Source organism: Scyliorhinus torazame, chromosome 1 (genome assembly GCF_047496885.1).
Source record: "Scyliorhinus torazame isolate Kashiwa2021f chromosome 1, sScyTor2.1, whole genome shotgun sequence".
NCBI classification, from domain to species: domain Eukaryota; kingdom Metazoa; phylum Chordata; class Chondrichthyes; order Carcharhiniformes; family Scyliorhinidae; genus Scyliorhinus; species Scyliorhinus torazame.
The window spans coordinates 83,211,259-83,237,994 of record NC_092707.1 but is presented as its reverse complement, the minus strand read 5'-3'; the positions used below and the strand labels follow the sequence as shown (position 1 = coordinate 83,237,994).

The window sequence follows — 26,736 nt, the reverse complement described above, 5'->3', positions numbered from 1 at the left end:
GGATAGAACAATGGGAATTTTATTCTCGGATCGTGTGCTCGATTCTCAAAAGTTTTTTTTGTGTGTGAATTGAATGATTGATGCTGACATTAGGGGCAGTATTTCTGCTGTGAGCTTCAAGACCCTGCTCTCAGGCCCGTACAGTGTAGGGAAAAGCTAGTCACCTGTGATGTTCCCTAAATTGGCAAATTAATCACCAGAGGGTGAAATCATTATCCGATTATGGATGGTGGGTGGACTCTTGAAGCTGGAGAGCCAACTCCAGCTTGGAAGAAGCAACAGGCAGCCTTTCCAGATGAGTGCGAGAGAGAGGGAGCCCCAAGGTGGAGGCAGCCTCTCTTCAACATTTTTAACTTTAAAAAATAGCTCGCCATTTTGTTGTGGAGGGTCCCATCCAGGGGTGGACTGCAGCTTAAACCATGCTGGCAGAAAGCATATCTCAGCCTGCAGTAGCCCCCATAGTTACCGCTGGGAGGCCACTTGCAGCCAATTGCTATGTTCCCTGATGCCTTTGAGAACCTGGAGGCCATCTGGAAAAAATCCAAGTCAGGGTCTGACAATAGCGTGAATAGGCCTTTAACTAGTTGAATAGTCTCCCCTCCACCTGCAGGTGGGTAGCCCTGGAGCCAGGGAACTGGCATGTCGGCTGTGCCCACCTGCCTCCTTTGGGACATAGAAATACCCCCCCATAATTCCAAAATGTAAATGTGCCCTATTCTCAACAGCCGAACACTTCCTCCCTTAATAAACACAAACTTTAAAAAATCTTTTTGATACTTCACTTCTACTGGAAATGAAATATTTGGTGTAAATGTTATAATATGTACTTCTTGGCATTAGTAAGTTGACGTACTGTCAAATCAAAGAGGGTGAGATGGGCATAATATATTTGTTAGAATAGTGGACAAAGCCATTTCATGCAAACATGATAATTCAAATCAATCAATATTGCACAGTACAATTTTAACCTGCCTGGCTTTGCGTTTGTTTGTACAAAATACAGCAACTATGGTGAAGAAATACCCTTGCAAGTCACAATAAGCAAATAATTGTAGATCTGAGTGACTCGTCAGGGCAGTGAGATCCAGCACTGACATTTTACCCCCAGGACCTTATTCTGATCAGAGCACTGACTTGTGAGATATCAGTGCGTTACTTTTTATAGGTAAAAAAATATTAGGCATGGAGTGGGTCCATGCCGGGGTGGAGGTTGGGGGGGGGGGTCCGTGCCGGGGTGGAGGTTGGGGGGGGTTCATGCTGGGGTGGAGGTTGGGGGGGGTCCGTGCCGGGGTGGAGGTTGGGGGGGGTCCGTGCCGGGGTGGAGGTTGGGGGGGGGTCCGTGCCGGGGTGGAGGTTGGGGGGGTGTCCGTGCCGGGGTGGAGGTTGGGGGGGTTCCGTGCCGGGGTGGAGGTTGGGGGGGGGTCCGTGCTGGGGTGGAGGTTGGGGGGGGGGGTCCGTGCCGGGGTGGAGGTTGGGGGGGGTCCGTGCTGGGGTGGAGGTTGGGGGGGGGGGGTCCGTGCCGGGGTGGAGGTTGGGGGGGGGTCCGTGCTGGGGTGGAGGTTAGGGGGGGGTCCGTGCCGGGGTGGAGGTTGGGGGGTGGCCCGTGCCGGGGTGGAGGTTGGGGGGGGGGTCCGTGCTGGGGTGGAGGTTGGGGGGGGGGGGGGGTCCGTGCCCGGTTGGAGGTTGGGGGGGGGTCCGTGCCGGGGTGGAGGTTGGGGGGGGGGTCCGTGCCGGGGTGGAGGTTGGGGGGGGGGGGGGTCCGTGCCGAGGAGGGGGATGGGAGGGCAAGTGAGTTGGTCCACCTGGCATGGTGCCAGCCTCCAACAGTTGGACCCATGCGGTCCATGCCACCTGGCTGGGGGGAGGAGGGGATATGGGCAATGATGACATGTCGTCGTTCCCCTCCCCCCCAACAGGCCGTCATGTTTTCAGATCATCCAGCGATGTTGGCCGCCGTGGTGGCAGCCGCTCATGTCTATGTTGCCCTGGATGAGGAGGAGGAGGAGGAGGAGGAGGAGGAGGAGCGTGCCAGAGAGGCGGCGCAGGCTGCCGCAGAGGGGCAGGCGGCAGCCGCCCAGGCTGGAGGGACACCTGACCGACAGGACGAGGAGGGGGAGGAGGACGTCGCGGCCCCACGGCAACGGAGGCACCCGAGGGCGCCCCATGTGTACCGGCCCCGGCAGTCATACCAGGACCTCACGGACCGGGAATGCAGGAGGAGACTCCGGATGAGCCGGGAAACCGTGGCACACATCTGCCACCTGCTGGCACACCTGTCACCGCGTGGCACTGGCGGGGGACACCCTCTCCCCGTGTCCGTCAAGGTTACGGTGGCCCTGAACTTTTATGCAACGGGGTCATTCCAGGCACCGAGTGGGGACCTGTCCGGCATATCGCAGACATCGGTGCACCGGTGCATCTGGGCAGTGACAGATGCCCTATATGCCATGGCGCACCGCTACATCCGCTTCCCCGTGGACCGGGCCAGCCAAGATGCCCGGGCCGTGGGCTTCTCTGCCGTGGCTGGGTTCCCCATGGTCCAGGGCGCGATCGATGGGATGCACGTCGCCGTGCGGCCACCTGCAGATAACAGGGCCGTGTTCACTAATAGGAAGGGGACCTATTCGATGAACGTACAGGTGGTCTGCGACCACCGCATGATGATCCTGCACGTCTGCGCCCGTCACCCAGGCAGTGTACACGACTCATTCGTGTTGTCGCGGTCATCCATCCCCGGCATGTACGAGGGACGCCATCCCCGGCTGAGGGGCTGGTTGCTGGGCGACAGGGGCTACCCATTGCGATCGTGGCTGATGACGCCTATACGGAGGCCACGCAATGAGGCGGAGAACCGCTACAATGATGCCCATGTAGCGACAAGGGGAGTGATCGAGAGGTGCTTTGGCATGCTGAAGATGCGTTTCAGGTGCCTGGACCTCTCTGGGGGCGCCCTACAGTATCGGTCAGATAGGGTCAGCCGCATCATTGTGGTGTGCTGCGTCCTGCACAACATAGCCCAGTAGAGGGGCGATGTGCCGCAGGCAGAGGAGGGCGGAGTGGAGGAGCAGCAGGAAGAGGCCCAGTCCTCCCCAGATGAGGGGGATGGGGGCAATGGTCAGGACAGACGGGGTAGACACAGGCGGGTGGCTGTCCACCGTTACCGGCTGGCCCAGCGGGCACGGGACAGACTGATAGACGCCCGCTTCACTGACTAGATGGGCGTGGGAATCGGGTAGTATGGCCACAGACCGCACACCATGGCAACAGCCGACCACCCACACCCCCCACCCATCCACCCACCCAGCACCCTCACCCCCCCTCCCCAACCCCACCCACCCCACCCGCATGCACACCACCTCCTCCCCCCCCCCATTGCCGATCCACCTGCGGCACAACGGGCCGGGCTCACACAGTTGCGGGTGGACGCGTGTCTATCGCAGGCCATGGAGGATGATGACAACCCGCCCTGCGATGAGCTCCTGGCTCTACATCGTTGGACTATGTCTGACCCATGGCCACAGTACCACCATCCACCCGGACCATCCCTGCATGCGGCTATGACACTGCAGCGCACGGTCCCGTCCTCTGCCCGGGGGATGTTGATGGCGGCCCAGGGGGAAGGGGGCAGACTCACCTGGGGCTGAGGTAAGAACACCCCTCACACACACACTTGCGCTCAACGTACATGACACCCCCGCACACTTTGGACAGAGCACAAAGGCAGCTTCGGTAGGTGTAACATTGACTTTAATAACCAAAGGAGTTCATGCACGTGCCCTAGCCCCTAAAACTCATCTGTGCCCTGCACCCGTGCCAACTTACTCAGTGTCTAATTGTTTGGCCTTACGGGCCCTTTGACTACGTCTACGTGGTTCCCCAGACGGTACAGCAGAACTGGAGGTGGACTCCTGTGATTCCTGCCCTCTGACACTGGATCCCTTTGGCGGCCGTTTCCTGGGGCGTCCTGGCCTAGATGGGCCAGGCTGCGGCCCGGGCGACTGGGATGGCGAGCTGCCAGCCTGTCCTGCCCGTTGCCCACCCGATGCACCTGGGACGGAAGGGGGGGGAGTCCGAGGTGTCGCGGTGTACCGGGACCTCCCCTACAGAGGGAGCCGGGACGGACCACACCACCTCCTCCTCCCTCGGGGTGCCCGATGGCCCCCAGGCCTCTACATGGGTGGGGGATGCGAACGGACTGGCCATCCGACGCCCCCCCGACATCTGGCGCTGCCAGTCCTGGAGGCCCGTGCTGGTATCGATAGGGGTCTGCAGGTTTGCAGCCATGGAGCCCAGGGGGTTGGCAAACCCTGTCTGTGACAGTGCGACGCCGGCTCGCACATGGCCACTGGCGCCGATGCCCTCAGCGATGGCCTGCAGAGACTGGGCCATGGCCTGCAGAGACTGGGCCATGGCCTGCTGAGACTGGGCTATGGCGTTGAGCGCCTCTGCCATCTGACGCTGGCACTGGCTCATGGCCTCCTGTGAGAGGGCAGCCATTTCCTGGGCCACAGACGCCGCCTGCACGGAAGGCCCCAGGCCTCGCAAACCGTTCCCCATGTCTGACACCGTCGCACCCATTTCCTCCACCGTGGACGCCACCCGTGCGGTGTCGGCCTGGGTGGCACGCATGACCGGCACCACTCCCAGCTCCTGGACGCGGGTGGACTCCTCCACCTGCGACCGCAGCCGCCCGTCACCCTCTTCGCTCGCCTCCGGGTCGGTGGTTGCATCGGATCTATGTGTGGGTGTGGTAACTGCAGGAACCCGGGATCCATCTGGGCGGCAGATGTTCGCTTGGGCTGGGCTGCCCTCCGACCGCCCGGTCCCTCTGCTGCTCCTACCTCCACCTGCTGTACCGGGACGGCTGTGTTGTGCGCACCAGTGAGTGTACCAGACGCCTCATCACTAAAGTGCCCAACCGTGGTGAGTGTTTCTGCGATGGTGGAGGGTGTTGGTGACAGCAGTGGCGTTGTGTCGTGCTCTTCGTCCCACTCTGAGTCCATGGCACTTTGGGGTGGGGGTTCGTCTCCACCCATCCACTCTGAGTCACTGTCCGGTATTTCGTCTTCCTGGGTAGTGCTGTCCCGGGTAGGGGTGTCCCGGGTAGTGGTGTCCTGGGTAGTGGTGTCCTGGGTAGTGGTGTCCTGGGTAGTGGTGTCCTGGCTCGGATGTGACGGGGGCCTGTGGCTGCCCCCCTCGTCGCTGGGTGGTCGCTCCCGCACGTGACGGGGGTGTCGTTTCCCTGTTGCTCCAGGTCTCTCCGTCTCCCGTGGTGTGCGAGGGGCATCCTGCGGGCGTCGCATGCTGGAGGGTCCGGGTCTCTCCGTCTCCCGTGGTCTCCGAGGGGCATCCTGCGGGCGTCGCATGCTGGAGGGTGCGGGTCTCTCCGTCTCCTGTGGTCTCCGAGGGGCATCCTGCGGGCGTCGCATGCTGGAGGGTGCGGGTCTCTCCGTCTCCTGTGGTCTCCGAGGGGCATCCTGCGGGCGGTCTGCATCTGCGGGGATGGGTGCCTGGACGTTTGGTCCTGCGATACACAATGAAGCATGCATGGTTAGACATCAGGCAGTGATCAGGTGATACGGGGAGGGGGATATAGGGGAGGGGGGATATGGAGACGGGCTGTCGGTGGCTCACTTGCTGGTGGGCCCCCGACCTCTGCGTCAGCAACCTCCCGGTCCTCAGGTCCGCCAGCCAGTTCCAGGGCCCTTTCCTGGTGTTCGGTCAGTGGCCTCTCATCAGCGGGCCCTCCTCCAGTCCTCACATGCTCCCTATTGTTGTGTGCGCGCTTCTCCTGTGGGGGGGGGGGCAGGGGTAAAAGGCAACAGTGTTAGGCAGGTATATGAATGCACGCCATTGGTTGCGCGTGCATTGCAGAGGTTAAGGTTAGGGCTGGATTCACTTGGGGATATGGGGGATATGGGGGAGGGGGGGATATGGGGGATATGGGGGAGGGGGGATATGGGGGAGGGGGGATATGGGGGAGGGGGGGATATGGGAGGGGGGATATGGGGGAGGGGGGATATGGGGGAGGGGGATATGGGGGATATGGGGGAGGGGGGATATGGGGGAGGGGGGATATGTGGGATATGGGGGAGGGGGGATATGGGGAGGGGGATATGGGGGAGGGGGATATGGGGGATATGGGGGAGGGGGGATATGGGGGGGTATATGGGGGGGAAATGGGGAGGGGGGATATGGGGGAGGGGGGTATATGGGGGAGGGGGGATATGGGGAGGGGGGATATGGGGGAGGGGGGATATGGGGAGGGGATATGGGGGAGGGGGATATGGGGAGGGGGATATGGGGGAGGGGGATATGGGGGATATGGGGGGAGGGGGGATATGGGGGGTATATGGGGGGGGGGAAATGGGGAGGGGGGATATGGGGGAGGGGGGTATATGGGGGAGGGGGGATATGGGGAGGGGGGATATGGGGGAGGGGGGATATGGGGAGGGGGGATATGGTGGATATGGGGGAGGGGGATATGGGGGAGGGGGATATGGGGGATATGGGGAGGGGGGATATGGGGGGGATATGGGGGAGGGGGGATATGGGGGAGGGGGGATATGGGGAGGGGGGATATGGGGGATATGGGGAGGAGGGATATGGGGGAGGGGGGATATGGAGGATATGGGGGAGGGGGGGATATGGGGGAGGGGGGATATGGGGGAGGGGGATATGGGGGAGGGGGGATATGGGGAGGGGGGATATGGGGGAGGCTCACCCTGCCTGCTCTGACGAGGTCGTTCACCTTCTTGTGGCACTGGGTGCCTGTCCGTGGTGTCAGGGCCACAGCGGTGACGGCCTCTGCCACTTCCCTCCACAGACGCCGGCTGTGGCGTGGGGCAACTCTGCGGCCGTGCCCGGGATACAGGGCGTCCCTCCTCTGCTCCACCGCGTCCAGGAGCGCCTCCACATCGCGTGACTCGAACCTCGGGGCTGAGCGACGGCCAGCCATCCAGTCGGGTGTTGCGGTCGGGTGTTCCGGTCGGGTGGGGGGGAGCAGCGCGGCCTTATGAGCCGTCACGCCGTGCAGCGCGTATGACGCTGCACGGCGTGAACCACTTTGCAAGCGCGGATCCCGTTACGTCGCTGCTAGCCCATTTCGGGCCGGAGACTATCGACCCATTTTTCTGACGTGACGCAAGTCGGATTTGCGCCGTTTTTTGCGCCGATCGGCGGACTTTCCGCCGATAACGGAGAATTTTGCCCCATGTCTCTCAAGTTTAATGACTAATATCCAACCACAAAGAAAAGATTAATGTGGAATGTAATTAATGCCTTTTGTGTTGTTTCTGAAGTAAAGGCTTTGAGGCCATTGGCAAGTAGTAGTTGATATAAAGGAGCATTTCTTTAAAAAATCTAAAATCAATGGGAATCTTTTCTTCCTGTTTGGACTTTTCAGATATAACTTATGAAGTCTGTAACAAGCATTCAGCTCCTGGGCAAACTCTGCCTTGCACAGTATCCATCATCAACGTTTTCATACTTTTACTGGGGAAAAAACACACTGAAAGCAACATTCACTAAACATTACTCCTACACTTAGCTACAGAAAAGATATCCTTCCCTTGGTCTCCTAATAGGCCCAAAAAACCCACACCCAAACCCCCATTTATCCGATACACCGCCACCTCTGCAGAATTTCTTTTTGAAAAATATTTTTATACAACTTTTCAGTATTTTTACATTTTTACAACAAACTGAACCCCAACACCACCCCCCCCACCCCTTGACCGCAACCCCAAAATGTAAGACAAACAAACCCCATCTCTGGTGGAACCCCTCATCTGCCCTTCTCAGAGGAGATGTCACCTTCTCCAAATGGATTCTCCGTCCCGCCCCGCCACATTTCTGCTTCACCCCACCGGTGGGGTGCTCCGTTATGCTGGCTCGTCAATGGGGTTTCCCATTGTGGGGCAGCCCCATGCCGTCGGGAAACCGCCGGGCTGCCAGCAAACCGGAGCATCCCGCCGGCGGAGAATCCCGCCCAGGAACTCCATTAGATCACCAAGGCACCAAGGGGGCAAGAAGCTGACCTCCACCCCAACAGAACCTGCCTGCGAGCGATCAACGAGGTGAAGACTAAAACATCTGCCCCGTACCCGTCTGCAACTCAGGCAGGTCTGACACACCGAATATGGCCTCCAGGGGGCCCCGTTCCAAATCCACGTGCAGAACCTCAGACATGGTGCTGAAAAACAACCCCCAAAATTTCTCCAACTTCGGGCAGGACCAGAGCATATGGACATGATTGGCTGGGCCCCTCCCACACCGCTCGCAGCTATCCTCCACCCCCTCAAACACTCTCGGCAGAATTTGAGTCGTTACAGGAAGCGATCCAAAGTTACTCCCTGTCTCCAACAGGTTCCCCTCCCCCCATTTTACTGAATCGTGATGCTCAGCGTTGTCAAAAGTCATTTCCTTTTTAAAAATATTTATAGTACCCAATCAATTTTTTCCAATTAAGGGGTAATTTAGTGTGGCCAATCCACCTACCCTGCACATCTTTGGGTTGTGGGGGCGAGACCCACGCAAACACGGGGAGAATGTGCAAACTCCACACGGACAGTGACCCAGAGCTGGGATCGAACCTGGGATCTCAGTGCCGTGAGGCAGCAAGGCTAACCACTGCGCCAACTTGCTGCCCTGTCAAAAGTCATTTCCCTCAGTCTTCCAAGGATCTCTGAACTGACTTCCTGCAGCGAGGCCCTTTCTGATGATTTCTTCTTCCAGCTCCATTTGGGTGAACCTTCCATTGTCCATCTCAGAGGCTTCCATCTCTTCAACCAGAGGACAAGCATCTACCATCATTCTTCCTGACAGCTAACATTCTTTTTCCATGCTGTCCACCTGAGACTTGTAAGTCTACTCAAAGTCAAGGCAGCTGCTTCCATTTTGCATTTGGGCGTGAAAACTGGCACTTGGATTTCAGTAGGATTGACCTGGGCCCCCGGGGTCCCCATGGTTAGCAGGTCAGATCAGCTTAACACCAGGCAGATGTAGTAGGAGGTCACATGTGCCATTTTACCAACTCAGACAGCTACCAGTATACTAGAATAGCTCCTCCTCAGGGGAAGCAATGTTTGATTCACAGCTCAGATTCTCTGATCTCTACAGTCAATTTCACAATGTTTGCTGTCACAAGTTATGTTGTTTCAAGGGTTTGTGGTTTTTCAGACTTTTTGAAAAATATATTTTTATTGAAGTTTGCATTTTTACACTGTACATACAAATAGATGAGACGGTAACAGTTTACAAGTTCCTATTCGGCAAACCCTCCTCCCCCCCTTCCCCCTTCCCTCCACCCCTACTGCCCCTCTTCTGTTGTTTCCGGACCTTATCCTAGGCCCTTTCTTTCACCGTAGGTGGTTTGTTTGGTGTTTGTCTTTTTCATGTGGCTTTGTGTTGGGTTCTCTGGTCCCCCTGCCGGTCTCACTCTGGGCTCCCCCTTGGTGTTTCCTCCGGTCTCTTCCCCACTGCTGTCCGCCTCCCCCCCACCCTCGTTCCTGTCTGCTTTCTGTGGTCATGGTGGTTCCCGTGCGTCCCCCCCCCCCCCCCCACCCCATTCTATCAGTTGTTGGCTTCAAACAGGTCTTGGAACAGGTTGATGAATGGCCCCCATGCTTTGTGGAAGCCATCTTCAGACTCTCGGATGGTGTACTGGATCTTCTCCAGGTGGAGAAATTCTGATAAGTCTTCCAGCTGTGGGTGGTGCTGCTGATCGTCAGCCAAGCAGGATTCCCCGGCGGGCGATTAGGGAATAAAAGGCAAGGGTGTCAGCCCTCTTACCCATATGAAGTTCTGACTGGTCCGATACCCCAAAGATTGCCACTCTCGGGCACGGCTCCACCCTCACCCCCACAACCTTGGACGTAGCCTTGGAGAAGGCTGTCCAGTACCCGACAAGTCTGGGGCAGGCCCAGAATATGTGTGTGGTGGTATGTATTAGGGGTCATGTGGGACTGTGAAGCCGTGATGCTATTGGCTGACAGATCCCGGGTCCTGGTTGGCTGTTGACTCCTGGCTCCGCCCTGAAGGTGGAGTATAAAAACCCGAGCTTCTCCCCGCCGCTTCATTCTGTTGCTGAACTGCTGGGGACAAGTCTCGCTTAATAAAGCCTCATCGACTTCATCACTACTCGTCTCTCTCGTAAGTCATCGTGCGCTAAAATTTATTAAGCGAGCTTAAAGGACTATGGAGCTCCGGATCGCCCCGGAATGCCTGCGGATCAGCCCCCACGCAGCGAACTCGGCAGCAGTATTTAGACACTGGCAAGCATGTTTTGAAGGCTACCTCCGAACGGCCCCCGGCCGGATCACAGAAGACCAGAAAATGCAGGTCCTGCATTTGAGGGTAAGCCCGGAAATTTACCCTCTCATAGAAGATGCAGAGGATTTCCCGACGGCGCTCGCATTACTGAAGAGCATCTACGTTCGCCCCGTGAACCAGGTCTACGCGCAACGAGACGGCAAAGTCCCGGAGAATCGCTAGAAGAATTCTACGCCGCGCTGCTAATTTTGGGACGGGGCTGCAGCTGCCCGCCGGTGAACGCGATCGAACACACGGACATGCTAATTCGCGATGCGTTTGTGGCAGGTATGAACTCTCCCCAAATCCGCCAAAGACTTTTAGAAAGAGAGTCGTTAGGACTCTCAGAGGCACGGGCCCTTGCAGCTTCCCTAGATGTGGCCTCGCAAAACGCCCGCGCCTACGGCCCCGACCGCGTGGCAGCCCCTTGGGCTCCGTGGACCCCCGTCGCGACAAACCCCCCCACCCCCTCCCTCACAGGCTTGCGCGGTTAAAGCGCCAGACCATCCGGGGGGGCCCGTTGCTATTTCTGCGGGCAAGCGAAACACCCCCGGCAGCGCTGCCCGGCCCGCGCAGCTATTTGTAAAAGCTGCGGCAAGAAGGGCCATTACGCGGCAGTGTGCCGGACCCGGGGGGTCGCCGCAATCCCCGGAGAAGAACAAGCCCAGCATAGCCCAAACGCTCCCCAACCCCCCCAGCGCCCCATGTGCGACCCGCGGGCGCCGCCATTTTGGGTCCCGGGCACCATGAGGGGAGGATGGGCGCCGCCATCTTGTGACCCCCCAGCCACGTGCGATTCATGGGGGTGGCCATTTTGTCCACCCCCGACCACTTGCGATCCATGGGGGCGGCCATTTTGTCCACCCCCGGCCGCGTGTGATTCATGGACGCCGCCATCTTGGATGACAACAAAGGACCCCAGCATCGACGGCTCCACGGGGTCCGAAGAAGACGCCGCGACACTACGACCACGACTGGCTTCGGTAACTCTGGATGAATCACGGCCCCGGACGCTCCAGAGGACGACAACAATGGTGCTGATCAACAGACACGAGACATCATGCTTGATCGACTCCGGGAGCACCAAAAGTTTCATTCACCCAGACACGGTAAGACGCTGTTTTCTGACCATCCATCCAAGTACGCAAAAGATTTCCCTAGCTGCAGGATCCCACTCCGTAGAGATCAAAGGGTTCTGCATTGCGAACCTAACGGTGCAAGGGAGGGAGTTTAAAAACTACAGGCTCTACGTCCTTCCCCAACTCTGCGCGCCCACATTACTGGGATTAGATTTCCAGTGTAACCTGCAGAGCCTAACATTTCAATTCGGCGGCCCAATACCCCCACTCACTATCTGCGGCCTCGCAACTCTCAAGGTTGAACCGCCGTCCTTGTTAGCAAAACTCACCCCGGATTGCAAACCCGTCGCCACGAGGAGCAGACGGTACAGCGCCCAGGACCGGACATTTATCCGGTCTGAAGTCCAGCGGTTGCTGAAGGAAGGCATAATCCAGGCCAGCAATAGTCCCTGGAGAGCCCAGGTGGTAGTAGTAAAGACCGGGGAGAAGCAAAGGATGGTCATAGACTATAGCCAGACCATCAACAGGTACACACAGCTAGATGCGTACCCTCTCCCCCGCATATCCGACATGGTAAATCGGATTGCCCAGTATAAGGTTTTCTCCACCGTGGACCTCAAGTCCGCCTACCACCAGCTCCCCATCCGCCCAGGTGACCGCAAGTACACAGCCTTCGAGGCAGACGGGCGTCTATACCACTTCCTCAGGGTCCCATTTGGTGTCACGAACGGGGTCTCGGTCTTCCAACGGGAGATGGACCGAATGGTTGACCAGCACGGGTTGCAGGCCACGTTCCCGTATCTCGACAACGTAACCATCTGCGGCCACGATCAGCAGGACCACGACGCCAACCTCCAAAAATTCCTCCAGACCGCTAACGCCTTGAACCTCACATACAACGAGGAAAAGTGCGTTTTTAGCACAAACCGGTTGGCCATCCTGGGATACGTAGTGCGCAATGGGATAATAGGCCCCGACCCCGAACGCATGCGCACCCTTATGGAATTTCCCCTCCCCCACTGCTCCAAAGCCCTGAAACGTTGCCTGGGGTTCTTTTCATATTACGCCCAGTGGGTCCCCCAGTATGCAGACAAGGCCCACCCGTTAATACAGACCACTACCTTCCCCCTGTCGACAGAGGCTCGCCAGCCCTTCAGCCGCATCAAAGCGGATATCGCAAAGGCCACGATGCACGGCATCGACGAGTCCCTCCCCTTCCAGGTCGAGAGCGACGCATCCGACGTAGCTCTGGCGGCCACCCTTAACCAAGCGGGCAGACCCGTGGCCTTTTTCTCCCGAACCCTCCACGCCTCAGAAATCCGCCACTCCTCAGTGGAAAAGGAAGCCCAAGCCATAGTGGAAGCTGTGCGACATTGGAGGCATTACCTGGCCGGCAGGAGATTCACTCTCCTCACCGACCAACGGTCGGTAGCCTTCATGTGCGATAATGCACAGCGGGGCAAAATTAAAAATGACAAGATCTTAAGGTGGAGGATCGAGCTCTCCACCTTCAACTACGAGATCTTGTACCGTCCCGGAAAGCTGAACGAGCCGTCCAATGCCCTATCCTGTGGCACATGTGCCAACGCACAAATAGACCGTCTCCAAGCCCTCCACGAGGACCTCTGCCACCCGGGGGTCACTCGGTTCTACCATTTCATAAAGTCCCGCAACCTCCCCTACTCTGTGGAGGACGTCCGTACAGTCACCAGGAACTGCCACATCTGCGCGGAGTGCAAACCGCACTTTTTCAGGCCGGATAGAGCCCACCTGATCAAGGCTTCCCGCCCCTTTGAACGCCTCAGTCTGGATTTCAAAGGGCCCCTCCCCTCCACCGACCACAACGCATACTTCCTGAACGTGGTGGACGAGTACTCTCGTTTCCCCTTCGCCATCCCCTGCCCCGACATGACAGCGGCCACAGTCATTAAAGCCCTTGGCACCATATTCACACTGTTCGGTTGCCCCGCATATATCCATAGCGACAGGGGGTCCTCCTTCATGAGTGACGAGCTGCGCCAGTTCCTGCTCAGCAAGGGCATAGCCTCGAGCAGGACGACCAGCTACAACCCCCGGGGGAACGGGCAAGTAGAGAGGGAGAACGGCATGGTCTGGAAGACCGTCCTGCTGGCCCTACGGTCCAGGGATCTCCCAGTTTCCCGGTGGCAGGAGGTACTCCCGGATGCTCTCCACTCCATCCGGTCGCTGCTTGTCTTCCCCAGGAAGTCCTCCTCCGGAACGTCGCTGCCGACCTGGCTGGCGGCCCCAGTACCCATCTTGCTCCGGAAACATGTGCGGGCGCACAAATCGGACCCGTTGGTCGAGAGGGTTCACCTTCTCCACGCGAACCCGCAGTACGCCTACGTGGCGTACCCTGACGGCCGACAGGACACTGTCTCCCTGCGGGACCTGGCGCCCGCCGGAAACACACCCACCCCCCCGACACCGATCATCCCCTCCCTACCACCGGCGCACCCCGCGACCGCCCCCTTCCCGGGAGGATCGGTCCTCCTCCCGTGCCCGCCCAGGAATGAAACAGGAACGAACACCGAAACGCTGCCGGAGACGACAACGCCTGAACAAGCACCTGCACCACCACCGGGGCTGAGGCAATCGACGAGGAAGACCAGACCGTCCGCTCGACTCGTGGCATCGGCGTGACACCAAGAATGTTGTTGGACTGTAACAAAAAAAAAAAAAATTTCTCTTACTAATATTGTAAATAGTTTCACAAACCTTGTACATAGCCCAGTGTAGGGCTAAAACTGTAGTAACATGCCCGAAATTTTCCTCCCAGGACCAGCCTTGTAAACCCCTACCACCATGCGAACCACCACCCCGCCGGGTTCCTTTTTAACAAGGGGTGAATGTGGTGGTATGTATTAGGGGTCATGTGGGACTGTGAAGCCGAGATGCTATTGGCTGACAGATCCCGGGTCCTGGTTGGCTGTTGACTCCTGGCTCCGCCCTGAAGGCAGAGTATAAGAACCCGAGCTTCTCCCCGCCGCTTCATTCTGTTGCTGGACTGCTGGGGACAAGTCTCGCTTAATAAAGCCTCATCGACTTCATCACTACTCGTCTCTCTCGTAAGTCATTGTGCGCTACAATGTGGCCGTGGTTGGCCCACATGTTCGAATTTTCTGCATTCAGGGAGGTAATCACCTCTCGTGTTCTCTCCCCAGATGGGGTTAGCAGCAGTCTGATGTTCGCAGATATCTGTCTACCCTTAACAAAGCATCTCTGGTCCTCTGCGACCACCTCTGGTACGCAGTTCTCCAGTCTCTTGGCCAGGGCTGGTGCAAGTATTTTCGCATCTACATTGAAATGGGTCTGTAAGATCCACATTCCGTTGTGTCTTTGTCTTTTTTGGGTATCAGCGATGTGGTGGCTTGTGTTAGCGTTGGAGGCAGGGTGCCCCTGGGCGAGGTGGGGCGACAGCGGCGCAAATCTTTGTAGAAGTCTGCTGGGAACCCATCAGGTCTGGCGTCTTCCCCGCCTGCATGGAGTTGATACTCTCCATGACCTCTCCCAGTTCCATTGGTGCTTCCAGCTTCCCCCATCTGTTGTCCCCCACGACTGGCATGCCCAGTCCATCGAGGAACATTTGCATCCCTGAGTCCCCATCGAGGGGCTCGGAGGTGTATAGCCCTCGGTAGAGGGCCTCGAACGCTTCATTGAGCTTTTCTGGTTCGGCTACCAATCCGCCTCTGCTATCCTTCACCTTCACTATCTCCCTCTTTGGCTTCCTGCTTTCTCAGCTGGTGATTCAGCAAGTGGCTAGTCTTTTCTCCGTGTTCGTTAAAGGCCTTCCTGGTGGATAGCAGGTTAATGTCCATTTGTAGCTTTTTCTTCTCCGCCAGCAGCTCTACAGCCGGAGGCTTGGAGTATCTTCTGTCGACCTCCAGGATGGAGTCGATCAGTTGTTGCCTAGCTGTCCTCTCTATCTCTATGTGCCTTACAGGCTATAATTTCACCCCTAATCACTATCTTCAGTGCCTCCCAGAATGTGGAAGGTGAGACTCCTCCCATTCTGGTTGTTAGTAACACACTCACCTGTTGCCTGTGATGTTTTCTGGCAGAAGACTTTGTCGACCAAGAGGGCCGTATCCAACCTTCATGTGGGATATTGGGCACGCCACCTCTTCAACCTGACATCCACGTAATGTGGAATGTGGTCGGAGATTACAATTGAGAAGTATTCCGCCCTGACTTTTTCTGGAAGCACCAATTTCACGGAATCATAAAATCAGCCCAAAACAAACCCATACGCACCGTCACAGCTTCCGAAGTCAGATTGGCCTTCCTGAAAATGAACCCTCAAAAGGCGACGGGTCCGGACGGGATTCCTGGTCGTGCTCTCAGAGCTTGCGTGGACCAGCTGGCGGGTGTGTTTGCGGATATCTTTAACCTGTCCCTACTCCGCTCCGAGGATACCCCTGCTTCAAGAAGACCACCATCATACCGGTACCAAAGAAGCACCAGGCAACGTGCCTCAATGACTACTGTCCAGTGGCCCTGACATCAATCGTAATGAAGTGCTTCGAGAGGTTGGTCATGAAGCGCATCACCTCCATACTCCCCAGAACGCCTTGATCCACTGCAATTCACATACCGCCGTAACCGGTCCACAGCAGGCGCCATCTCCCTGGCCCTATACTCATCCCTAGAGCATCTCGACAACAAGAACCCCGACATCAGACTCCTATTTATTGACTACAGCTCCGCCTTCAACACCATAATCCCAGCCAAGCTCTTAGCAAACCTCCAAAACCTAGGACTTGGCTCCTCACTCTGCAACTGGATTCTTGACTTTCTGACCCACAGATCACAATCAGTAAGAATAAACAACACCACCTCCTCCACAATAGTCCTCAATACCGGGGCCCCACAAGGCTGCGTACTTAGCCCCCTACTATATTCCCTGTACACACACAACTGCGTGGCAAAATTTGGTTCCAACTCCATTTACAAGTTTGCTGACGACACGACCATAGTGGGTCAGATCTCAAACAATGACAAGCCAGAATACAGGAGGGAGATAGAGAGCCTAGTGGAGTGGTGCAGCAACAACAATCTCTCCCTCAGTGCCAGAAAAACTAAAGAGCTGGTCATTAACTTCAGGAAGCAAAGTGCTGTGCACACCCCTGTCTGCATCAACGGAGCAGAGGTGGAGATGGTTAGCAGTTTCAAATTCCTAGTAGTGCACATCATCAAAAATCTGTCCTGGTCCACACATGTCTATGCTATCACCAAGAAAGCACAACAGCGCCTATATTTCCTCAGGAGACTAAGGAAATTCGGAATGTCCACACTCACTCTTATCAACTTTTACAGATGCACCATAGAAAGTATCCTATCTGGCTGCAACACAGCCTGGTATGACAACTGCTCCGCCAAAGACCGCAAGAAACATCAGAGAGTCGTGAACACAGCCCAGTCCATCACACGAACCTGCCTCCCATCCATTGACTCCATCTGGTTTAGCACAGGGCTAAATCGCTGGCTTTGAAAGCAGACCAAGGCAGGACAGTAGCACGGTTCAATTCCTGTACCAGCCTCCCCGAACAGGCGCCAGAATGTGGCGACTAGGGGCCTTTCACAGTAACTTCATTTGAAGCCTACTTGTGACAATAAGCGATTTTCATTTCACTTCATTCTACACCTCCCGTTGCCTGGGGAAGCGGGCAGCATAATTAAAGACCCCTCCCACCCGGCTTACTCACTCTTCCAACTTCTTCCATCGGGCAGGAGATACAGAAGTCTGAGAACACGCACGAACAGATTCAAAAACAGCTTCTTCCCCTCTGTTACCAGACTCCTAAACAACCCCCTAATGGACTGACCTGATTAATACTACACTCCTGTATGCTTCATCCGATGCCGGTGTCTGTGTATTTATATTGTGGACCTTGTGTTGCCCTTTCATGTATTTTCTTTTTCTTTTCTTTTCATGTACTAAATGATCTGTTTGAGCTGCTCGCAGAAAAATACTTTTCACTGTACCTCGATACACGTGACAATAAACAAATCCAAATCATAGAGTTTACAGTGCAGAAGGAGGCCATTCAGCCCATCGAGTTTGCACCGGCCCTTGGAAGAAGCACCTCACTTAAGCCCACACCTTCACCCTATCCCCGTAACCCAGTAACCCAAAGATAAAAAAGCACCGTCTGCTTCATGAACGTTCTCGGTTCTCGAGCCATGCCTGTCGTTTTCCCCATTCTAGGGATTGATCTGTCCGTCAGTGGGTCCTGTACACAGTTACCCCATAATCTGTACCCCATAATCTGTCAGTGCGTTTCTATGTTGGGGATTTCTGCCATGGTCTTTTTTACAAACTGCGTGTCATCCGTGTGTCAGGAATGAGATAGAGAATCTGGTGAACTGGTGTGACGACAATAATCTCTCCCTCAATGTCAACAAAACAAAGGAGATTGTTATCGACTTCAGGAAGCGTAGTGGAGAACATGCCCCTGTCTACATCAATGGGAACGAAGTAGAAAGGGTCGAGAGCTTCACGTTTTTAGGTGTACAGATCACCAACAGCCTGTCCTGGTCCCCCCATGCCGACACTATAGTTAAGAAAGCCCACTAAGGACTCTACTTTCTCAGAAGACGAAGGAAATTTGGCATGTCAGCTACGACCCTCACCAACTTCTACAGATGCACCATAGAAAGCATTCTTTCTGGTTGTATCACAGCTTGGTATGGAGCCTGCTCTGCCCAAGACCACAGGAAACTACAAAAGGTTGTGAATGTAGCCCAGTCCATCACGCAAACCAGCCTCCCATCCATTGACTCTATCTATAATTCCCGCTGCCTCAGAAAGGCAGCCAGCATAATTAAGGGCCCCACGTACCCTGGACCTACTCTCTTCCACCTTCTTCCGTCAGGAAAAAGATACCAAAGTTTGAGGTCACGTACCAACCGACTCAAGAACAGCTTCTTCCCTACTCCCATCAGACTTTTGAATGGACCTACCTCGTATTAAGTTGATCTTTTTTCTACACCTTGCTATAACTATAACATTATATTCTGCAGTCTCTCATTCCTTCCCTATGTACGGTGTTGCTCTTATTAGCCTTAGTTTTATTAGCTCTAATTCTGTCACCTTTGCTCACGAGTCGCCAGGTATCTTTCTGATACCGCCACGTGGTTGAAGCTCTAGTTATAGTTAATAAGACAGCACACCGCTTAGTAAGAGTAAAATCAATGGTCATTTATTATGGACAGCAATAAATACTTACACAATAATCCTACTTTCTAGACTACTACCTACCACTACTGGCCAATACTTAACTTTTGGGAATGGCCCACCAGGTCAGGGAAACGAATGGCTTGTCGAATTGGGTCTGGCCTGCGGGATTCAAAGGCTGATACAGGTCGATGGCTAGGAGTCTCTATCGGGTAGCGATCGCTGGAGTCAAACTTACGGTTGCTGGTCGATGGTTCTTGCGAAGGTTGTGAGCAGGAGAAGAAGGGAGAGAAGGGCCGATCTGAACTTGGCCCCTATTTTTATAGTTCCCGGGGGCTTCCCGCCTCTCGGGGCGGACCTTGACCCTGAGTCCCAAGTGATTGGACTTGTTCCCAATCACTGGGTTCGATATGCTCCAATAATGGGGCGATTCCTTGATCGGGGGGTGGTCGTTCACCTTTCTTTGACTCGGCCACTGCTGGCGCCGAGAGGTCTGGATCGGCATTCAATTGCTAATATGTTGCAATTGTTCCCGGGGATAGCCGAGTAAACTGCAGATGTCTGGGTTGATGTGCTGCTAATGGTCGCAGGTATCGATCTGGGCTGACTTCCCCAGAGCCGAATACGCTGTTCTGTCTGCAGCTGTCCGTTTGTGCCCTGTTGGCTGCTTTTCCCATCAGTCTTTTCGGTTAGCCATTTTACATCGGGTTTTGGCCAAATTAATCGGGTATCAGCCATTTTAGGTGGCTACAACGGTATGCATTGTTTGTACAGCATGCAAGAAACAATACTTTTCACTGTATACTAATACATGTGACAATATTAAATCAAATCAAATCCCAAGTTTGGCCGCATACACGTTAACAAGGATTACTGGTGCCCCGTCTAGGACACCACATCATAATAAATAAATAACTCCCTAACCACACCCAACCCACTTGCCATCCCCACTTCCCGTCCTGGCTTCCCCATTTTAACCCTTTTATCTCCCCCACCACCCACCCCTGTCCTCGACACCCTCAAAAAGCCTACTCATTCTAGCCACCGTCATGTGCGCCTTATGAACCACCTTAAACTGGATAAGGCTGAGCCTCACATACGACGAGGGCACATTCACCCTCCTCAGGGCCTCCTCCCACAAGCCTCTATTTCTGCCCCCCCCCCTCGCCAGTTCCTCCTCCCATTTCAATTTGACTTCCCGTATCGGAGCTCCCTCCCAGTCCATTAGCTCCTTATAGATCTCGGACACGTTACCATCACCGGCCCTCGATAGCACCTTATCCTACAATTCCGAGGGTGGCAAACCAGGAAAAGATGGCATCCGCTTCCTCACTAAGTCTAGAACCTGTAAGTATCTGAACCTATTCCCACTGGGTAGCTCATATTCCTCTTCCCAAACTCGCAAAGCATCCCCCACAAACAGGTCCCCAAACCGCTCGATCCCTGCCTGTCGCAAACCTGTGGTTGTCGCAAATTGGTGCCCACACCGAGGCACCTTCCAACCTCAGATGCTGCCACCACTGCCCCCATACCTGCAGGGCCGCCATTACCACCGGGCCCGTGGAGTACTTGGCCAATGAGAGTGGCAGAGGCGCCAACAACAATGCCCCTAAACTCGTTTCCCTACACAAGGCTGCCTCCATCCGCCCCCATGCCGACCCGTCCTCCACTACCCACTTCTTCACCATAGCGATGCTTGTTGCCCAGTAGTAATTTATTATGTAACCCGCACCCCACCTTGCCCCTTTCCAACATCACCTTCTTCACCTGTGGGGTTTTCCTTGCCCACACAAACCCCCGAGATCAAACTATTGACTTTAGTAAAGAATGATTTTGGGAAGAAGATCGGGAGGTTCTGAAGGACAAATAAAAGCCTTGGCAGCACCGTCATTTTCACTGTCTTCACCTATCCCGACCGGCAGTGGCAGCACATCCCACCTCTTAAAATCTCCCTTCATCTGTTCATCTGTTCCACCAACCATGCTAGATTCAACTTGTGCAGCTGCTCCCATCCCCGTGCCACCTAGATGCCCAAGTATCTGAAGCTGTCCCCCACCACCTTGAACGGCAGCTCTCTCAACCTCCTCTCGTGCCCCCTGGTCTCAATCGGGAACACCTTACTCTTCCCCATGTGGGCCGGAAAACCGGCCAAACTCCTACAGAATACTCATGATTCCCCCAGTACCTCCCAGTGGGTCCGAAATATACAGCAGCAGGTCTCGGCGTACAACGAAACCTGTGATCAACCCTCCCCCGCACAATCGCTCTCCATCTCCTCCACTCTCTAAGTGCCATTGCCAATGGCTTTATTGCCAAGGCAAAAAGCAACGGGGAGAGTGGGCACCCTTGCCTTGCCCCACGATATAGCCCCAAGTACCCCGAGCTCACCCGATTCATCCGCACATTCGCTACTTGCGCCCTATACAATAATAGGACTCAGTCCGCAAACCCCTGCCCGAACCCAAACTGTCCTAATACTTCCCACAGATACTCCCACGAGTCCAAGTCTGGGATCTTCCCCAGCACCCGCCTCATAAACTCCACATTGTCCCAATTTGGGGATAAACATTAACCAAAACCACCGACATCCCCTCCAGCTTCCCGCTCACCATCATGACCCTTCCCGTGAATCTGCCACAATATTCTCCACCTCGAAAGCCACCCATTTATTAACCAACACAGGCCACCCCCTTCGTCTTCATGTCCAACCCCGAATTAAAGACTTGCCCTACCCACCCTTTCCTTCGCCTTATCTGATCCCCGATCTTCAGGTGCATTTCTTGCAAAAAGGCCACGTCCGCCTTCAAGCTCCTCAAGTGCGCGAACACACTCGACCGTTTGACTGGCCCATTCAGCCCTCTCACATTCCTTGTGGCCAACCTGGTTGGGGGGCACCCCAGCCCACCCTCGAATGCCCACTATCACCACTTCTTTTCTTGCTGCACCACAGCGACCACCTTTGTCAGCAGCTCCCCCCTCCCCTGAACAAAACAACAATCCCATCTCCCTCTACTACACTAATCCCCTGTCCACCCCCCATTGCACCCCCGTTAACTTGCCCACCCAGCTTGCCTGGCAGCCCCCGCCGAAGGCTCCCTGAGCCTCCTACTCCCCCACTGATTCCCCTCCCCACTCACATACCTCCATAAAACAAACAACAAAGAAACAAGTAAAAAAGCTGCACTCACCCTCGCTGCTTCCTGAACATCCCACCACCAAACCCAACAACACATCTCAAAGGAGAGAAGTTCTCCAACAACCAACAAATGAAAAAGACAGAAAAATCAAACATCTCCTCACACCTCCTCCACAGTTCAATGTCCTCCTTCTCCTGCCAGTCCATTATCTCTTAAAAATTCCATCGCCTCCTCTGGTGTCCAGAGAATTGTCCTCGGCTGTTAAAAGTCACCTAGAGGCGGGCCGGGTACAATGGCTGCCTCCATGCTTCTTCCTGGCTTGGCTGGTCTAACTCCAGCCCTCACCTGCCTGCCCAGCAGTGAAGATCCTGCCTTGGCGGGCACTTTCCCCCAAGTTGGGCAGGCTGATCTGGGAATTTTTCCTCCCCACCTTGGGTCCAATGAAAAGCCACGCCAATGTTTCAAGCCCCTGGCCCTTCATAATGACAATTCTTGCTCTTGCCATCTTGACCAATTGTTACATCAACTGTCCTAATGTTGCCTTACATGGCTCAGGGTCAACTTGTGTCTGGTTACAGTGCAGTGTCTTGGGATGTTTAGCTGCATTGGAGATGCTATATAAATGGAAGTTGTTGTTGTTCTTGTTGACATAGTGACCCCCAGTTAACAATGTGAAAAGATAATCAATGTGACTACCTGTTTTCAAGTCCAAAAACAAACCATCCCCTATATCTGTAAGACTCCCAGCACAGGCTTGCCCACACCAAGAAACTTAAAAGCCTCAATGTACACCTGTGTAATCAAATTGTTCAAAGACATATATTAATCTCTGTTGTGGCCTTTCTAGGTTATTAGAACTGCAAATGATACCCTGTGTGCTATCAGCAAACCATCAGTGTGCAGTGAAGTACTGCTGTCTCCGCAAGGAACTGCTTACTTCTCAGGTGAGTGACACTTCGCTGAGCTATACTGACCGCTCCGATAACTGGTACATTTAGTGGATATTGGTATTCCAGAGAATTTCTGCAGCGAGCACGCCCTCTTTCCAATATCTACTTCCTAACACTGGTTCCATTTGCCATCAGAAACGGCAGTAACCTCGCATGTGTCCTGAAACCCTCATCCATACCGTTGCTACTTCCAGACCTGATCACACCACTTGCTCTCCGGTCCAGCCTCCCACCTTTCATGCTCTTTCGTGCAAAGAAGCTTTCTTTGGAAAGATTTTTATTCAGAACATTTTCCATTTTACAATATACACAACATTCATTCAACTTTAGACAATTTTCATAATAAACAAGCAACCCATCTTCTTTTGTGCAAGAACCCCACCCAAGCCCCATTTACACTACACCCACTATTTGTGACAACTACCAATTCTTGAAGAAGGAGATAAACAGCCTCCTCCAACCCCCTAATGGCCTATTTCACTTTCTCCAGATGTAAAACCTCCAGGTTCGATTCCCCGCTGGGTCACTGTCTGTGTGGAGTCTGCACATTCTCCCCGTGTCTGCGTGGGTTTCTTCCGGATGCTTCGGTTTCCTCCCACAGTCCAGATAAACGTGCAGGTCAGGTGGATTGGCCATGATAAATTGCCCTCAGTGACCAAAAAGGTTAGGAGGGGTTATTGGGTTATGGGAATAGCGTGGAAGTGAGGGCTGAAGTGGGTCGGTGCAGACTCGATGGGCCGAATGGCCTCCTTCTGCACTGTATGTTCTATGTTCTAATAGATCCCCCACCCAAGTCGTTGCTCTCGGAGTTCCAGTGTCTGCCACCCTAGCAGAATCCTCCTCCAGCTGATCAGGGAGGCAAAGGCCAATATATCAGTCCTTTTCTCCCTCGCAGCCGTGCTACGTCCGATACCCCAAATATCACCACCCACTGCTTGGCTCCACCATTACCCCAAAATCTCTGACATAGTCTCAAAGAAAGACTCCCAGAGCTTCCTTACATTAGGGCAAGACCAAAACATGTACAAGTGGTTCGCTGGCCCCCTTACACATGAGGTAGAGTTTACCCCATATAGGGCCTCACTTCACACCCCAATTCTTGCTCCATTTTCTGTTTACCTTCTCCAGCGAAGACCTCCCACGCTCCATCAACTGTCCATGAATATCAGAGATCTTCCTTTCCCCATCTCATCTCAAGTCACTACCTTATCCATCAGAGAGAGGGGTGGTAGGGTGGCTCGGTGGTGCAGTGGTTAGCACTGCTGCCTACAGTGCTGAAGACCCGGGTTCGATCCCAACCCCAGGTCACTGTGTGGAGTTTGCACATTCTCCCCGCGTCTGCGTGGGTCTCACCCCCACAACCCAAAGATGTGAAGGGTAGGTCGATTGGCCAGGTTAAATTGCTCCTTAATTGGAAAAATTTAATTAAAGAATCCATCAGAGGCAGAGGACGCAACCAAGGAAATGTAGAAAGCTCCTTCCGAACCGTATTTCTCACCTGTAAATACCTGAAACCATTCCCCCCCCCATGGAAGCTGAAACCTTTTCATCAGTTGCTCCAGACTTATAAACCTACCGTCCACAAATAAATCCCTAAACCTGTCTCCCTTTCCCGCTCCCAGACCTTGTATGACGAGTCCATTCCTGCCGGGATAAATCTATGATTCCCATATAATGGCACCCTTAACGACATCGACTCCAGCTTAAAATGTTACCTAAACTGGTTTCATACTCTTAAGAAGGCTATCACCACCAGGCTCGCAGAGTACCTGACAGGCGAGAACGGAAGAGGAGACGTCACCAATGTCCACAAACACGACCCTGTACAGCATCCTCCTCGATCCGCCGCAAACCAACCCTTCCGCCACGACTCATTTCCGAATCATCTCGATATTTGCCGCCCAGTAGTAGTTCATCAAATTCAGCAACGTCAACTTCCCAACTGCCTATCTTGCTGAAAAAACGCTCTCCGAACCCAAGGTGCCTTGCCCACCCATATACAGGTCGAAATCAGTTAATTATTCTTCACAAAAGAAAATTAGGTGAAAAGATCGGGAGACTCTGGAATATAAATAAGAATTTTTTAAGTACTGTCATTTTCACTGTTTGAACCCTCCCTGCCAACTATAACAGAAGAGAATTCCACTTTTCAAATCCCCCTTCACCCCTTCTATCAGCTTGTGCAGCAATGGCCCTGTCAGGGGCCACCTGCATTCCCAAATATCTAAAACGTGATCTAGTCAGCCGAAATGGCAATTTCTCCAAATCCGCGCCCAGTCCCTGAGGACTCACAGGATACACTTCACTCTTCCCCCATGATAAATTTATATCCCGACAAAGAGCCAAACTCACTTAACACCTCCAAATCTTTCCTACACTGGAGAGAGGGTCTGTTACATACAATAGCAAGTTGTTCGCTGCTCCATACCTCACTCTCTATGCTATTCCACTCTGATGACGACTTCAGTCCAAAGCCAGCGGTTCAATTGCCAACGCAAAAAATAACTGAGAAAGTGGACACCCCTGCCTTGTTCCCCTATACAGTCAAAATTAACCTAAGCTTAATGTGTTGGTATGAACGCTCGCAGTTCAATCTGATCCAAACCCAAACCACCCCAGTATCTCAAAGTTACTCCCATTCTACTCGATCGAACGCTTTCTCGGAATCCATGGAAATTATCACCTCTGGCTCCGACCCTGACGGGGGCAACATCACCATGTTCAAAAGTCATTAGCCAACAATTGTCGGACTTTCATAAACCCCATCTCGCCCTCAGCAACTACCCCTGGCAGACGCTCCTCCAAGCAAGTTGCCAGCATCTGAGCCAATACCTTTGCGTCGGCATTCAATAGAGATATGGGCCGATATGACCACACTCCTCTGGATCCTTATCCTTTGTCAGGATCAGAGACATAGAAGCTTGTGCCAATGTGGTCCGCAGCATCTCCCGGGACAACGAATCGCTGAACATCTCCAGTAGATGTGACCCCAGCTCCTGCGCAATTTTTTTGTAAAATTTCACTGGGAACCCTTCTGGGCCTGGACCCTCCCAGACTGCATAGAGCCACTGCACCTCTCATCATTTCCTCCAGCCCAAGCAGCACCTCCAGTCCCTGCACCTTTTTCTTCTCCACCACCGGGAAGTCCTCACCATCCAAAAATTGTATCATCTCAGAGCCCTGCTCTGGGAGCTCTGACCTGTACAACCTCCAGTAAATGGTCTCAAAGACCCAGGGCGGAATTTACCGACCACCCCATCGCATGCTTTTCGGCGGGGGAGGCAGCCCGCCAGCGGGATCTACCGGTCCAGCCATCGTCAACGGGTTTCCCCGTTGGCTTCACTCCTCCCCCCGCCACCGCCAGGAAACCCATGTGCCGGCATGGGACCAGAATTCCCCGTTGGCAGGAATAGCTGGTAAATCCTGCCCCCAATTTACCCTTCCTGGATCAGAAACTTGCATAAGATAAAGATGCATGGCATTAAGGGGAAAGTAGTAGCATGGATAGAGGATTGGTTAATTAATAGAAAGCAAAGAGTGGGGATTAATGGGTGTTTCTCTGGTTGGCAATCAGTAGCTAGTGGTGTCCCTCAGGGATCAGTGTTGGGCCCACAATTGTTCACAATTTTCAGAGATGATTTGGAGTTGGGGACCAAGGGCAATGTGTCCAAGTTTGCAGACGACACTAAGATAAGTGGTAAAGCAAAAAGTGCAGAGGATACTGGAAGTCTGCAGAGGTATTTGGATAGGCTAAGTGAATGGGCTAGGGTCTGGCAGATGGAATACAATGTTGACAAATGTGAGGTTATCCATTTTGGTAGGAATAACAGCAAAAGGGATTATTATTTAAATGATAAAATATTAAAACATGCTGCTGTGCAGCGAGACCTGGGTGTGCTAGTGCATGAGTCGCAAAAGGTTGGTTTTCAGGTGCAACAGGTGATTAAGAAGGCAAATGGAATTTTGTCCTTCATTGCTAGAGGGATGGAGTTTAAGACTAGGGAGGTTCTGCTGCAATTGTATAAGGTGTTAGTGAGGCCACACCTGGAGTACTGTGTTCAGTT

At 54.2% G+C, this 26,736-nt stretch overlaps 1 protein-coding gene across 2 annotated transcripts in view; it reads left to right on the top strand.

Annotated features, from left to right (window-relative positions):
* The window catches only part of LOC140409102 (synergin gamma-like), an 87,594-nt gene that overhangs the window by 13,581 nt on the left and 47,277 nt on the right, over positions 1–26,736 (top strand). For both annotated transcript variants that reach the window (XM_072497233.1, XM_072497217.1), the window contains exon 3: positions 22,570–22,666. In XM_072497233.1, the coding sequence (XP_072353334.1) occupies positions 22,570–22,666 (97 nt within the window). The remainder of the gene's footprint in view (positions 1–22,569; positions 22,667–26,736) is intronic.